The sequence below is a fragment of the Chrysemys picta genome, chromosome 25 (assembly GCF_011386835.1).
Source record: "Chrysemys picta bellii isolate R12L10 chromosome 25, ASM1138683v2, whole genome shotgun sequence".
Lineage (NCBI taxonomy): Eukaryota > Metazoa > Chordata > Testudines > Emydidae > Chrysemys > Chrysemys picta.
In genome coordinates this window covers 15,014,342-15,029,727 of record NC_088815.1, presented here as the reverse complement: position 1 = coordinate 15,029,727, position 15,386 = coordinate 15,014,342, and the positions used below count along the sequence as shown (strand labels likewise).

Sequence of the window (15,386 nt, the reverse complement as noted above, 5' to 3'; positions counted from 1 at the left end):
CCAGCGACAAGTCTGGGCTAGCGAACGCACAGGTGTGGAAGGCAGGTGGGAACCGGGCCGAGCTGCAGTCTCAGCGCCGTGCTGGGGCTTGTGTCAGAATCAGTCCTGCTGACTCAGCCTGGGAAGTTGCTCAAGCCGGTCCAGTGAGCCCCAATCACTGGGAAACTCCCATCTTGCCACTGGCCACACAATAGTGAGAGGCTGGGGGCGGAGACATGGAGGACACAGTGGAGGGAAGTCAGACCCAGTCCCTTTAACATGCCCCTTCTCCTGGTAGTTTGCATGTGGCGTGAGAGACAGACAGGATCCGTGGGTGGGTGAGTGGCTGACAACATGCAGGGGAGATGCCTGCTTAACCCAGTGCCGCCCCACAACGAAGCAGTCAGAGCGAAGGCACCTTTCCTGCAGCTGATCTCTATTTTCCAAAGGGGCCACAGCTGGCACCGGAACGGGAACACAGTGCTGCACGTACCCCGGCCAGTCTTGTCTCCCCCCCCCCCCCCCCACACACACACAGAGAACACCCTGCGGGCGGCACACGCTACAGCTAGTTCTAGCCCCCACACAGGCGTGGGAGCAGCTCATGCAAAAAAGTTCTCCTGGCTGCGCAGGTTCAGAAATCTACATTTCCCCACAACTCCTAAGCTTTGAAAGGGAGGGAGGGGGCCGGCCTAACCTAGACACAAGCTCTGTAACCCTGACATCACAGCTCCACTCCTTCAGGATCTCCCCGGCGCCTGCTCCTGCCCTTAGGCTCAGTTACCCAGGCGTAAGCAGGGGCTGGGGTTCCAGGGAGCCCTGAGGCGGTCCGGGGCAATGGCAGATCCACTGAAAATCAGAGCAATCACCTCTCGGGCCGGGGGCGCGAGCGAGAGGCAGCTCGGCCCCAGGTGAGTTACGCTTTTCACCCAGGTACACGCAGACGGAGGGTCTGACCCTGTGGGCAGAAGGCAGGACTCGGCCGCCGGGGTTGCTGGAGTTTTAGGCAGATTCTGCAGCGTCTCTACAATCCCTGGAAACATTCTCCAGTTACTACGTCTGTCTGCACTGCACCTACGGCAGCAAGGAGAAAAGTAAAAAACAGACCCGGCCCTGGTCCTGCTGGGCGACCGGCTCCGTCTACACACACTGCTTCCTCATTAGACACCGGGCTAAGCATGCTACTAGGCAACTACTGGGCTCCACAGGGCCTGGGTGGGGGAGTGTGACTGCCCCTCTCCCTACAGGCCTTGTTGGATTTACATTACTCGACAACACCCATAAGGACCCACAAACGTCCCACAGCCCCTAGGGAGCCCAGGCCCAACGCGCTCCAAACAGCCAACGCCCTAGCTGCATCCAGCCGTGCAGCTCAAGGTGGAGCATAGCATGGGGGCCTGCACCCTCCAGAGGCCATGCGGCTCATGGGGCCTGCTGTCTCCCTGGACGGCGCTTCCCAAGAGGCAACAAGAGCTACTGGGATTTGCTGCATTTAACTCAGGTGAGCGGCAGCCCTTGGAGCCTGGACAGATGTCAGCTCCACGGCTGGCCGGTCACCCCCCAAGCTATCCCCTCCCCAGCACTGCCTGCTCCTCCCAGCTTAAAGCAGCTTTGAGAAGTAAGAAAACCCACTGCCTTCAAATAGAAAACGTCGTGAAATCCTGCAACTTCTTCCCCTCTGGAGGCTGGGACTGGGCAGCCACAAGGGAATGGGGCCAGGTGAGGAGCTGTCCCTGCCCATGGGGGTTCTGGAAGCCCCTGACCGTGAATAAATGGTGATCAGAGTCTATTGAAAAGATGGGATGTGAGTACGGTGGGGAAGGGGGAGAAGGAGCAGCTACCGCCCGTGGTGCGATGGGTCGTCTCTTCCTGGAGCCAGGCAGTTTGGTTCACAAGAAGCAAGCGGTTCTCTAGAAAAACTACTGAAAAATGGGCAGGCAGGTGAGCCCCATCCCTAGAAAAGGAGTGTTTCCTTCTGTAAAAATGTCAGGGAAATGCGTTAGTGAGTGAGGCCAGGAGAACAGCGTCACGGAGCAGCATGGAGACCCTGCCACCCGCGGGCCACGCCGACGCTGGTCAGGATCCAGAGAGGCCTGCACGTGACTCATGGACACTCCTTGGGCGGAAACCCCCCGAGTTCAGCTGCCCACGGGCGCCATGTCTGCCCTCAATGCACATCAGGCGTCTCTGGCCAGTCTCCACAGTCAGTTGCAGGCATCTACTGGTTTGTGGCTGGACCCCGCCCAGGTCCCAATTCCTGCTGCAGTTTGTAACCGGCCTCAGCCGGGCTCTGCCCCTCCTGGAAGGCGTCTCTGTGGCCAGGGCTGCTCAGTTGCTTTCCACCAGCTTGGCAAGTCCCTGCCGGAGCTCGCTGAGCTCAAATATCTTCACATCCATTAGCTCGCCCACCTTGGTGACTTCGCCCTGCATCTTCTCCCTCTCGGCCAGCTGCTCGGCCAGTGTTTGCTCAGCCACGTGCAAACGTCGCTCCAGCTCCGCGTTGCGTCCCTCCAGCTCCTGGCCAGGGATGCAAAGGATTAGTAAACAAACGGACAACGAAGCAGCTACCCCCGCACCTTAACCGCACTCCCCCCCAGCCAACACACCACACGCAGCAGCTACACCTCCACCTTAACCACGCAAACACACCCCAGCCAACACACACAGCAGCAGCTATACCTCCACCTTAACCGCACACACACCCCACAGCCAACACACACACACAGCAGCTAGCCCTGCACCTTAACCACACACACACCCCACAGCCAACATACACACACAGCAGCTAGCCCTGCACCTTAACCGCACTCCCCCCCAGCCAACATACACACACAGCAGCTACACCTCCACCTTAACCGCACACACACCCCACAGCCAACACACCACACACAGCAGCTAGCCCTGCACCTTAACCGCACTCCCCCCCCAGCCAACACACACACACAGCAGCTACACCTCCACCTTAACCGCGCAAACACACCCCAGCCAACACACACAGCAGCAGCTATACCTCCACCTTAACCGCACACACACCCCACAGCCAACACACACACACAGCAGCTAGCCCTGCACCTTAACCACACACACACCCCACAGCCAACATACACACACAGCAGCTAGCCCTGCACCTTAACCGCACTCCCCCCCCAGCCAACACACACACACAGCAGCTACACCTCCACCTTAACCGCGCAAACACACCCCAGCCAACACACACAGCAGCAGCTATACCTCCACCTTAACCGCACACACACACACAGCAGCTAGCCCTGGACCTTAACCGTGCACACCCCCCACAGCCAATACACACAGCGGCTACCCCTGCACCTGAACACCAGTGCACACACACGCCCCGCCTGTTCTCTACACCTGTGCCCTTCCACTGACACACACACAGGTTATGCCCTACACCAACACAGATGCCCATGTCCTCACCCCTACTCATCACATACCCATGTGCATAATCCCCTGCCACGGCCCTTCTCACACCTGCACACCAGGTGCACGGAAAACACATTCCTTTATTGATCCCATCACGGAACTGGCCCCAGCAGATCAGGCTGGAGTTCACCTCTTGGTACCTGGGCCTGTCCCCCCTGCCCGTGTGCTCTGACCATCACCCCTCTGCACACTGACCGTGGCAGGAGTCTGGGAGCTCAGCTCCTCGGCACATGCCAGCCGGCTGATCGGACTAGCCTCTGGAGATGCAATGCCAGAGCTGTCCACTGGCCCAGCAGAAACTCTCCTCTCCTGGCCTCTGTCCAGCCTCGGAGCTGCAGGCCTAGGATAAGACCACGTAGGTCTCTCTCCACCCCACACCCAGCACCCGGTCGCTGAGCAGGAATATATTCTTTGTCCCGTAAAACCGCAGTCCTGTGCTGTGAGCAGAGCCTGTATCAGAGTCCCAGCCCCAGCGGGCCCTGACGGGCACAAGCAGGCAGCCCTCTCAGAGCCTGGATAAATGGAATGAGAGATGCCATCTGCGTCCTGCCTAGGGGTACAGAGCAGCTTGCATCCCTCCTTGCCTGCCCTCCCGTGAACCCGCTGGAGTCAGCGCTCCACCCCTGAGGGGGTCAGCTGGCAAGAGATTCTGCAGCTCCCCTTCCTGCAGGCTGGGCACATCCTCTGCCCAGAATGGGGCCCAGCCAGTGAGCAGAGTGCCCGGCCTCCCAGGGCTGCCAGGGGATGGAGGGCTGCAAGGCACCGCCCTGCCCTAGCTGCATGCCCAGCAGGACGCATCAGGCTCTGGGGGAAGTGTGATACGCAGAGAGGGTTCGTTATCTTTTCAGTGCACGTTGGGTGCTGGGTGTGACTGCCTTTCTGTGGGGCATGGGAGGAAGGGGAGAAGGAAGCACATCCCAATCCTGTCGCCCAGCAGCACCCCAGGAACACAGGATGGGGTCCCCTGGCTGGCCATGGCTGGGGAAATCATTCCCCTATCAGCAGCTCTGCAGAAAGAGGTAAAGGGGGGCCCAGCCTAGTTGGGCTGGAAGCAGAGTGAGAACCCCAGACCTGCCCCCTCTCACGGGCACAGGGGAGAGGGGTGTAGCTGGCTGTCCCCCAGTCTAGACAGCGCAGTGATGTCCCCAGACCTGCCATTCGATACGGGGTCTCCCCGGCAGACCTCCCCTCTGTCACCTGCAGCTTCTGCAGCATTTCCTCGCGCTCCCCCTCCGCCTCCCACTGGCCACTCTTCTGCCTCTTCAGCTGCTGAATTTCCTGAATCACAGAAAGGAAAAGAATCACTGCCCGGGCCAGCCCCATGCTCCCCGGCCACCGCGCGGTCACAGGCCGTGCGAAGCCAGGAGACCGGTTCCACACTGTGCTTCGCTAACACCCCACCACAGGAGATACACATACGCAGCCCCATCAATCCTCCCCTGGCTCCAGACCCTCCCCCTAGCCCTCCTGGCTCAGCCCACGCTGCTCGTCTGACCACCCCCACAGGGCACGTCTACACGGCAGCAGGGGGAACAGACTCGCACCAGCGGGGCTCCAACTGGCTCACTAGAAATCCCAGTGCGGACGGTGCAGCTGGAGCTGGGGCTGAAGCCTGGGGGCTGGCTGGGAGCGTGAGCTGCTACCCGGCTGCACTGTCCACACCCTAGCCCTGCCAGGGTGAGTCTGTCTCCTGAGGTTGGAGGTGTAGATGCACCCACAGTGTCCTGTTCCAGTGCTCACATCCAGGCCTTGTCCGTGCCGCCCCCGCCTGACCCTGCCTATTGCCCACCCTTTCCTCTGACCCTCACTAGCCCAGGAGTTTTAGGTCTTAACAAAACAAAGAGCAGATTAACGGCTCCCCCCTCCCCCGCCCTCTGCCTGCACACCATCTTTTCCTGCTCCCACTGCATCTTAGACCCCTGGGTCGTCTCGTCTCCAGGGGCAGGGCCTCCCTGCGCACCCCTCACACTACGGCCTTTCCCCTCCAGGCGTCGGGGGCAGACAGAGCTCTCGCTCCAGACACACACTGAATGATGCGCAGAACAAACTCCCACCCCCACCCCTTGCCAAGAGCATCCCCCGGCGCTGCCACCCACCCGCTTGGCACAGCTAGGGAAGAAGGTGCAAATGAACAAATCCCAGAGACTCTCTCCACATCTCCCCTCCCCCAGCCCCTGTAATTAAAGCTCTGCTTTCAATCATTAACGTACATGCTGTGAAAGCAAGAGGCAATAACTAGGCCAGAGGTTAAACATAGCTGCTGAGGAGAGGGGTGGGCATGTGCCATCTGCAGATGAACCAGCTACACCAGAGGCTGTCATGGGGGGGGGTGAGGCAGGGGCTGTCTGATGCCCTGGCCTGGGATCAGGAATCTTTACATGGGGACCGTCAGGCTTCACACCTATTCAGCCTCAATTCTCTTTTGTGAGCAGGTCAGGAGGCCACATGGGGCCCCTCCAGTGCTGACCTGTGACCCTCTTCTCCTTGGGAAACCGCCCTCCCCTACACAGGGGCTTTTCACACCACTCTGCACAGAAGAGGCAGAACATGCTTCGGGAAGCGTCTTGGGGCCCTGGGCCCCCGGCCGACATCTGCTCCCCTGGCTAAGCAGCGAAGTGTAGCCCCAACAGCCGCTACATTCGCTGGAGAGAGCTAGAGCGATGGGCACAAAGCCAACAGGGAGTGGGGAAAACAGCAGGGGTTTGCTACGGGGCAGGAAACCATCGAACGTGATGGAGGCTGGGGCCGTCCCAGTAAGATTTGGCCCAGTGCCACAGAACAAAGCGTTCTCACTCTCCCATCTGGGGGTCATTATCTGAGCATGAACACGGCTCCATGCTCTTCTCCCTGGGCCCGGGACAGAACTCGCTCTAAGAGCGGCGGGAGTGGACCAGGGGGGCCCACAGGCCGGGAGTGGGGAGAGAGATAGAGGGTAGCGTCGTGGGATGTGGCGACAGCAGCCCAGGATGCACTCATATTTTGGGCATGTCCTAGCCGCCTCCCTTGGGGCATTGCGGTCGTTCAGCCGCTGCTCCGAGCCCTCGTCTGCTCCACTGCTGTTACCTCGTCTTTAGCCTTGATCAACAGCTCCAGCTCCTCCAGCGTCTGGTTCAGCTCCTCCTTGCTGCCCTCGCTGGAGGAATCGTGGGCTTTCTGCAGCTCCAGTTCAGCCACCTACATGGATATGCAGGGAGAAGGGAATTGGGTCCCAGTGCCGGGTGCCTGCCGGAGCCAGGCACACAGGCCTGGGGATGCAGCTAAGGGGCTGGCCAGGGGCTTGAGCGCTGAGGCAGGTCGAGACAAACCTTCCAGCTGCTGGGCAAAGTGATTATTCCTGCCCAGGAGCCCCCGGACCCTAGCAGCTTTGTGGCTTCTAACGAGAACATGCCCACCCCACAATCGCAGACTCTGCTCCTTGGAGCCGCCCTAAAGCTCTCCTGGCCGGACTGGGGGGATATTTAAAGGGGAAGGGTCTTTCCCACTGTCCCTCTCCGCTCCATGTGTAAACATGGGCTGGGAAAGCGGGGAAACTCCACCCCCGCGCCCACCAGGAACAAGGTATCTGAGGCTTCAGTTCTCCATGACCTGGCCCTTCACTCGCTATCGCTGCTACCAGCCCTTCTCCAGAGCTGGCCCCCGAAATCTACGGGATTTTGGAGTGCCTGTCACCTTGGTATCTAGCCTCTACAGAGCAAAGGCTTCCACGAGCCCCCAACACTACAGCCGCACAGTAGGGAATATGGTGCGGCAGCCAGGTCAACCTCCCCCCCGTTGGGGAGCTGCACTGGGCGTGGAAAAGTCTCTTGCAGCTCTGCTGTGCTGGGACGTTAGCAAATGGCAGCAGGGACCCAAGGATCAGGAGCACACGACAGTCCCTAACCAGGCAAAACTCAGCCATGAAATCCTCCCCTCCTGCCAGGTAAATCTCCCCCCCAAGGCCCTCTCCCCACAGATACTCATTGCCTCTTCCCCTGACGTACCCCTTCCCCAAAAGTACCCCTCTGTTCTTCCACCAGAATCTCCCCTCTCCTCTTCCAAGGGTCCCTCTGCTCCTCCTCCAAACTCCAAGTCCAACCAGGTACCGCTCCCTCCCTCCTCAGACTCTCCCCTCCCCCAGACTCAGACAGGGGGTCTTTCTGGTAGCCCTTCAGCCCACGCCCAGTGACCAGAATCCTCAGTCTCACTGCACAGAAGCAAGATCTTGTCCAGTGGCTCCTGCCGGGCTGACCCTGAACAAAGATTCCCTCCCTCCCCTCAGTGCAGATCACACGCTCCAACAAGCGTCAGAACCACGCTCTATCTATAGCCCCATTCCCCCCTTCCCCTGCAGTCTCACGCTCCCAGCAAAGCTGGGCCAGCTGACATCAGCCGCACCACCCTGAAATGTGTGCAGAGGGCCAGGTTCTGCTCTCAGTCCTGCCTCTGTGAGGCTCTGCTGCAGTCAGTGGAGTGACCACAGATTTACACCAGTCTTAACGAGGGGGAGGGCTTGGCCCAGGCGCTCTCCGTTTCTGAAAAATGCTGCACAGAAGCTTAAATAATTCATCGGCAGAGGATTTGCTTTGAAAAGTTCATCCCAGGACCCACACCTAGGATGAAAACCCTCAACCTCGTCTGCACGGAGCTCTGCTGGTGCACTTCCAACAGGGGAGCTCTAGTACAGGCGTGTGCAGTGGTGGGATGCAGCAGGCGACGTGGGCTAGGCTGGGCCTGCACTGAGCTTAGCTTGATGCTGGTGACCATGAGCTGCCAGATTCCCAGGATCGCTGCCGTCATGATCCCCAGAGGTCTGGCCCCCTGGAGGCCACCCCTGGCCCCAGGATGGGTGCGCCTTGCAGCGAGTCAGCAGATGCTCTGGACGCTCTTGACTCTCAATCTTTTCCCCGATTCTTCCAAGTCCTGGTTTATGAGGTCGGCCAGTCTCATTAGACCCACGACCATCTCTTTGGACTGGGAGAACGTTGAACCATCGGAGGAGGGGGGAGGGATCGGCAGCCCTTGGTTTATCCCCATAGGCAGAGGCAGGCGATGCAAGCTTCCCCCTCCCACCACCTGCACGTGCACACACCCGCCACACGTCCCAGCCACGCCTCGCAGGGCGTCCTCTAGGGGCGAGAGGGAAGTTCGTTCTTTGTGGCTTATTCAGTCCTTGGCATCTCTGCTGAGAATTAGCATCAGGCCTGGTGACTATCACTGGGTACTGGGCTGGAAACGAAAGGGACTAGCAAACAGCCCTACCTCGCATGGGAACAACTGCTGCGTCCCACAGATCTGCATGTAACTCAAACCACTGGTCTAGAGGCGAAAAGGCTCCACAACCCCTTTGCAACCTCTGTAGCCCCTTCCCAACCAAATCCTGCTAAGACTCTGCAGCCCCCTTCCCAAAACTCCTCTCCCCAGCGAGCCTTGCTGTGCGACTGGCACTCCTCCGCCTTGCCGCAGGCTCAGCTGATCCGGGATCTCTCCCCCACTAGGTAGGTCAAAAGCTCCGATTGTTCCACCAAAGGCTGGATACAAGGGCCTGTTTGTCAGGGATCACACTGCTGCTGTTCGGCTCGGAGCTAATTTTAGCAGCGTGAGTGTCTTTCACCCCGTCTGTTGCCAGGCCAGGCGGCTGCCCAGGTGGCCGGCGCAGGGGCAGGAGGTGAATGCGAAGGGGAGCACAGCCTTCACTCACCATGGGTGGCAGCTGGGGGACCTCAGGCAACAGGAGCGAGGGAGAAACACTCCCACATGCTCCCCTCCCCACCCCCACCCTGCTGTACCAGTCATCCTGCAGGAGGGGAGGGAAGGGGAGCAGGACCTGCTGTCACTCAGCATCATCTCAGGCTCTTTAATAAATGCTGTCCAGGGGCAATGTGTGTGTGGGGGGGCATGTGGGGTCACATGTCCCCCCAGAGTCGCTGCTTGGCTTGTACTGAGCATGCTCAGTAACATCTGTTGGAGCTGCTGCCCTCACTCGGCCCCCCCAGTCTGATGCGAGGTCCTGTCCTGCGGGGCCCTTAGGAAGGGGACTGAGGTTGGGGGGTGGACATGGGGATCTAACTCTCTGTCGCCCTCACTCTCACCAGCAGGCAGGAGAGCACGCTAAATGGCCCAATGGTCTGAGCCATTATGGCAACAGCCATATCCCGCAGACGCCCAGATAGCACCTTCCAGCTGCAGCCGATCTCCCACTGGCACCCATGGAGGCTGAAGGCAGCATGTGGCCCACAAGCTACGGGGGCCGTGCCGCCTTGCCCCGTTCCTTGTGCTCACCCGCAGCCGCAGCGTCTCCGTCTCCTCCTGGTACGCGGCCAGCTGTTTCTTCCACTGCTCCACGCTGGCGTTGGCTTCCTGCAGGGCAGCCACCAGCTTGTTGTTGTTGTCCTGGAGGGTGAAGAATTCAGCTTCCCACTGGACCTCGGGCACTGAGCTGCAGGAGGGGGCATGGAACCACAAGCCGGGAATGAGAGGGAGGGAGAAAGGTCTCTGCTTCCCTGGGGGTGTCTAGGCCTCCCTTCCCCCACTGGGCAGCGTCCTGAAGAGCCAATTCCCAATGCCGACATGTCCTGATCAGAGCCAATCCTGCGGGACGGGACCTCAGGCCGCCATGACCCTGCCCCATCCTCCCCTTGCACCCTTCAGAACATCAAGGCGGGAAGGAGCCTGGTCGAGGCTGTCATGGAAGCCATGGCTTCGGCACTGAGCAACGGTGAGTTCCAACACACGACAAACACTGCAAGCTCCTGTCAGAAGCGCAGGTCTGTCCTCCACCCGCCACACCGGTGACAGGGACATGGCCTCCTCCTGGGCAAACTGCTGCCCTGCCTAACTGTCCTCTCCTCTGGACGTTCCGCCTGGGACGTGCCATTGAATGTGGCTGGGGAGAAGCCTCCCTCGCTAGCAATGGCTGGGTTAAACGACCTGTAAGTCTGGTCTTTCATCTCTATGGCAGGGCTTTGACCTACAGGACCCCCAGGCCCTCTCCCGATCCACGGGTCAGTGCTGACCACACACTCCCAGAGGGCAGAAGGGATGGGGCTGCTACGCCCGCCCAGGCTGCTTTCAGCCTGGCCTCAATCTCACTTCCCGAATCTAGACCCTTGTGCCAGGCCCGAGCCTGTGTCTGTTTCCTGCCCTTGCCATGTTTGGCTTTGGGAATCAGGAGGGGGCAGGGGATGAGCGACCATCCACATGGCTCCACCCGAGCAGAGGAGCAGCTGACGGGATGACTCGGCTGCCCAGGACCAACAGGCTTGCATGGTGCTGGAGCTGGGGACGTCCCACTGCCAGATTAGCAGCCACGGCGAGGAGGCTGAGCTGCCAGGAAGGGGCTTTGCAGCCTGGAGCTTGGAACCCACCCAGCCGCTCCGGCTCCGAGTTTGCATTGCAGTAAAGTGACTCAATGGAACCAAACTAAAGCCCAGAGGATTTGCGGGGGGGTCAAATGACACTTAGCATCAAACACATCCTAACATGCAAACACTGGCATTACTCCCCACCCCCACCCCAGGCAGTCCCAGGGTAGAATCCGGCCGAAAGACTTTACAAGAGAAAGGGACAGATTCTGCCTGGAATCCCCAGCGGAATTACCACCAGCCCAGCCCTGGGCCCGCTAGACAGGTGTGAACATCTTCTGACACCCGGCCCAATGACTCACTGTGCCTACAAGCTGCTTGGCGATCATGCTTCACCCCTGAGCTGCAGGGATTCCCCTGGTGGGGGAATGGGGAGGGATGTATTTCCCCATGGCCTGGATGGGGGCTCCGACTGCCAGATGCTGGGACTGGACGACAGGGGATGGATCACCCGATAATTGTCCTGTTCTGTCCATTCCCTCTGAAGCACCTGGCAGGGGCCACTGTCCGAAGACAGGACACTGGGCTAGATGGACCATGGGTCCAACCCAGCATGGCTGTTCTTATGTCCTCATGTAAGGCAGCAGTGGGTTTTGAGGGGCAGCATGCAGCCATAAGGAGAACAACAGAAAAGGGTCCCGCGCCGAGCACTAGGCTCGAGATGGTGGTGGGTCCCGGGGTTTATACCCTGCCCTGAGTCTGTGGAAGCAACAACGTTAGCGGGGGACCAGGGCAGAGGGAAGAGTTAATTCCCCCCTGGATGGGAGATGCTGGGATCCCCCTTCCCCACTGGGGACTGGACCTGAGAGTGCCCTGAACAGCTGGGCTGGGACCTGAAAGCCCCAGCTAAGCCCACGCCTCACCCTTCGGAGAGCATCTTCTTCAGCCGCTCCTTCTCCGTTGTTATCTCGACGTCGGCGCTCTGGCTCCGGAACAGCTTATCGTCTCCTGGCCCATTGGAGCTGATGACAGTGCTTGGCAGCACCTGCAGGGGGGTTACCACACATCAGGCAGGTCTGGGACACGTGGTCACTCAGCGTCTCTGCCAGTCCCCAGGTTCTTACATAGGGTGACTCATTAGAAGAGCTCAGGTGTGGGGCCCCATGGGTCAGCGCTCTGCACTGCCGTGGGGTGACCCCAGATTCCATTCAGCTCCTGGGGGTGCTCATCTCCTGGGAGGGAAGGGGGAGATGGAGCATCTCATATCACCAACAGCAACGCCCTGTGGCCTGCCTAGACATGACCTCAACAGGCGCTGAATGGAGAGATCCCATCTCAGCTCCAGGAAGGCTGCCAAAGGCTGCAGGGCTTTAGACTGTGGAGGTTAATGTGGGGGGAATCTCCAGAAAGGGATGCTGGAGGGGCTAGAACAGGACTGGGGAGGGGTGTGTGCTTCCTTCCCACCTGGTCTCTTTGTTTGATTGACACCAGCACTGATGCCCAAGACACCAAAGGATGGGCAAAAGATTTGACCAGGCAGACACACAAACTAGACAGAGGGAGAGATGGATAGATGGAGGGAGGGATAGACGGATGGATGGAGGGAGCGAGCGAGGGAAGGATAGACAGATGGAGGGATAGACAGATGGAGGGATAGATGGATGACAGGGGCACAGCTTTGTTTTCAGATGAATAAGCCCCTCTCTGCACTGGTTAGTGGCTCCCCCATTCACTGCCCCAGCCCGTGGTGACTGTCTTGTGCCTCTGGCAGCAGTCCTAGCACAAAAATCTCTGAGCTGGTGGGCTCAGAGTCCAGCTGCTCCATGATGAGCTCACCAGATGTTCCTCCCTCTTTATGTGCATTTTTTTAAGGTGATAAGTTCTTTGTCCCCAAACTTGCCCTTGGTAAATGCCGATGGGGTCCTGGCCGCTAACCTGACCCCTTGAAGGCCATGCACGAGGTGCTGAATCACTTAACAGTGAGTGACTTCAGGGGTTCAGGCCTTGCTGCCCCTTTGTCATCAGAGGCGTCTCTGCCTTGTTCCCCGGGGGGCTCCAAGACATAGTGACCTATGAACCTGTCAGGGAGACGCAGACCGTGGCTCCTGCAGGGGCCCGTGGCTGGTGTCTGCCCCGCTGGGTAGGACGCTGAGTTCAGCTGCCCAGTCTCGTTTCTGCTCCTTGGGTTAGCAGGTGAGCGGTGAGCTCGGACAAGCAGGGAGCCCCTGAAGCCCCAAGATGGAGAAGGCAGGAGCCACTCATACTGCAGTAGCGTCTAACGCCAGGGGAGCCAGGCGTTAGACACTTTCTGAACACAAGGGAGATGCAGCCCCTGCCCCAAAGCGCACGCCCTGCTCCATGGCCCTGTCGCTCCCTGCTTGCATCAGGACAGAATCCCAACGGGATTCATCAAAAGATCCTTCCAGATTGTTATCTGGGGAGAACAGACACCACACAGCAGGGATGTATATGCAGATGGCACAAGCAGATTCTATACCCTGTAGCCACCTGAGAGCCCCCAGCTCCTCGCACGTCTGCTGACAGAAGGGAAGAAACTAGGCACAGAAGTTACAAACTGATCTATAAAAAGACAGCGTGAGTGCTAGACATCAGAGCCCCCCAGCCTGGGATTGGCCGAGCCTTCTCCTTCCAGTCCTGGGACCAGTGGCGTCCTCCAGGGTTTATAGGGAGCACGCAAACACCCAGCCACCGGATCTCAGTGACTTTCCAGGGTAAGGACAACCACCTGGCCTAGGAATCTGCTGATGCAGGGTCATGAGCTATGCTGAAAGTCACAGCGTGGAGAGGCCTGAAGAGAAAGGCGCTGACCAGGAAGAGTGACTAGGAATGTCATGGATCCCAAAGTGCTTTATAAACACACACCCCTGCTTGCCCCATCCCCTTACCTATCACCCCCGTTTTACAGATGGGGAAACTGAGGCAGGGAAAGGGGAAGAGTCTGGTTTCCAACAGAGTGAATGGGAGCTTGGGGTGCTCAGCACCTCGGGACATTTTCAAAACTGCCCCCTGCTTTTAGGGGCCTCGCCTTGTCGGGCGCCCAACTCGCCACTTTGGGTCTGCAGAGGCAGGCAGTGATGGACGGGTAAGTGGCCCTAAGAGGAGGGCTGCTGCAAAGTGAGATCCACGGCTCTGAAAGTCTGAAGCTTAAGGACGCTGGAACTGAGGGAAACACGGGGAATCAGGGAGGCCTGATCAATCAGTTATTTCTGGACGAGGCTCACGTGTGAAGCCCTGCTAATGGACAGACCCAAAAACGGCAAGCAGCAAGAGGGTGTCTGGGGTGTTTGTACAAGATGGGGTGTGTGTGTATAGACCAACGATGGACTGTATGGAAGGGTGTGTGCGCAGGCCAGTGGAGGGGTGTGCAGGACCGCGTGTGCGTGCTGGCTGGCAGTGGCAAGGGAGTGTGTGTCCGTACAGGCAAGCAGCAAGGTGTATGGGATGGTGCATGTGTGTACAAGCACACAGTGAGAAGTATGGAAAGGGGGTGTGTGCGTATGCCTGCAGGTTGGTGGGGTTTGGGAGGGGCAGTGCAAGTGTGCGCATACAGACTAGCGACGGGGGTCTAGGGACAGGCAGTAGGGTTATGATGGACTGTGGGTGTAGATGGATCTCTCTCGCTGTACTGCAGCAGCTGCTCCAGGCGAGGCTACGCCCTGACAAGGGGTGCAAACCCAAAGGCTGTGCTGCAAGTAGACGCCCCAGGGGTGAGCAAGCGATGCTGCTGGGGGTGGGATATTAATCCCTGACATGGGAGCTGGAGTATCAGTCGGCTGCTGACAGGGCATTCCATCTCAGAGACTGCAGCGCCCAGCACGTTCCCAGGCCCGGCCCTGCCGAGTGCCTGCCAGCACCAGACCCAGACAGAGGAGGAGGGCAGCCTGAGTCTCCTTTCACTCCCCCCAGTTTTACATTGAGGTAGCGTCTCTGAAGTCGATGGGGCAGCTCCCGGTTGAGGCTGGCATGAGAGGGGAATGAGGCCCCGTGTCGTCTCCAGAGGAGGTTTTACAGAGCACTGGAGGCTGAGTGACCTGTAGGGGCGGTGTGCGCTTGGCAGCAAGAGATGGGGGTTCAAACCCCAAAGAGCCAGCCGCACTCCCCGAAGGAGCAGAGCCGGGGAGAGCTGTGTGTAGCTCCATGGATGGAAGGGCTGGGTGCCCGGATCTCAGGAGATGAAGCTAAGCACTACAAGGGTGGGGCTGGGAATTACACATGCACGGCGTTGCAGAGGAAAGAGCAGCCCACCTTTCTGTGTCAGGGGGTAGGGAGGAGGATGGGGCGGGGGAGATCATTCTCCCCCCCTGCCTCCTCCAGCAGCAGTCAATCTCGGACGGTGCAGAGGAAGGTGACCTTGCCCACAATGCACCTGGCCAGTTGACACAACTTCCCCCACCCAGACACTGGTATCATGGCCTTGAGCATGGTATGTGCACACGGAGGCAGTAGACAAGGCTGTCAGCGAGTTGTGTGCTGTAACAATGGTGGCCCTGACCTGGTGCTCTGAACGAGGCTGGCGGGGAAGGCTGCCCACTGCCTCTGCCTCCTCCCTCCCACATACAGAAGGGGGAGAGAGATGAGAGGAAGCATAAAGGGCCGATGCCTCATCCCACACACCCCCTGCCCTGCACCCACCCCCGTTCAGAGCAGGAGCCAATATGGTCAGGT

At 59.2% G+C, this 15,386-nt stretch overlaps 1 protein-coding gene across 2 annotated transcripts in view; it reads right to left on the bottom strand.

Moving 5' to 3' along the window:
* Window positions 1–398: 398 nt before the first annotated feature.
* The window catches only part of HOMER3 (homer scaffold protein 3), a 31,820-nt gene continuing 16,832 nt past the window's right edge, over window positions 399–15,386 (bottom strand). For both annotated transcript variants that reach the window (XM_005278972.5, XM_005278971.5), the window contains 5 exons: window positions 11,624–11,745; window positions 9,679–9,835; window positions 6,484–6,594; window positions 4,618–4,698; window positions 399–2,496 (listed from right to left, as the gene is read on the bottom strand). In XM_005278972.5, coding sequence (XP_005279029.2) covers window positions 2,308–2,496; window positions 4,618–4,698; window positions 6,484–6,594; window positions 9,679–9,835; window positions 11,624–11,745 — 660 coding nt within the window. In that variant the 3' untranslated portion in view covers window positions 399–2,307. The remainder of the gene's footprint in view (window positions 2,497–4,617; window positions 4,699–6,483; window positions 6,595–9,678; window positions 9,836–11,623; window positions 11,746–15,386) is intronic.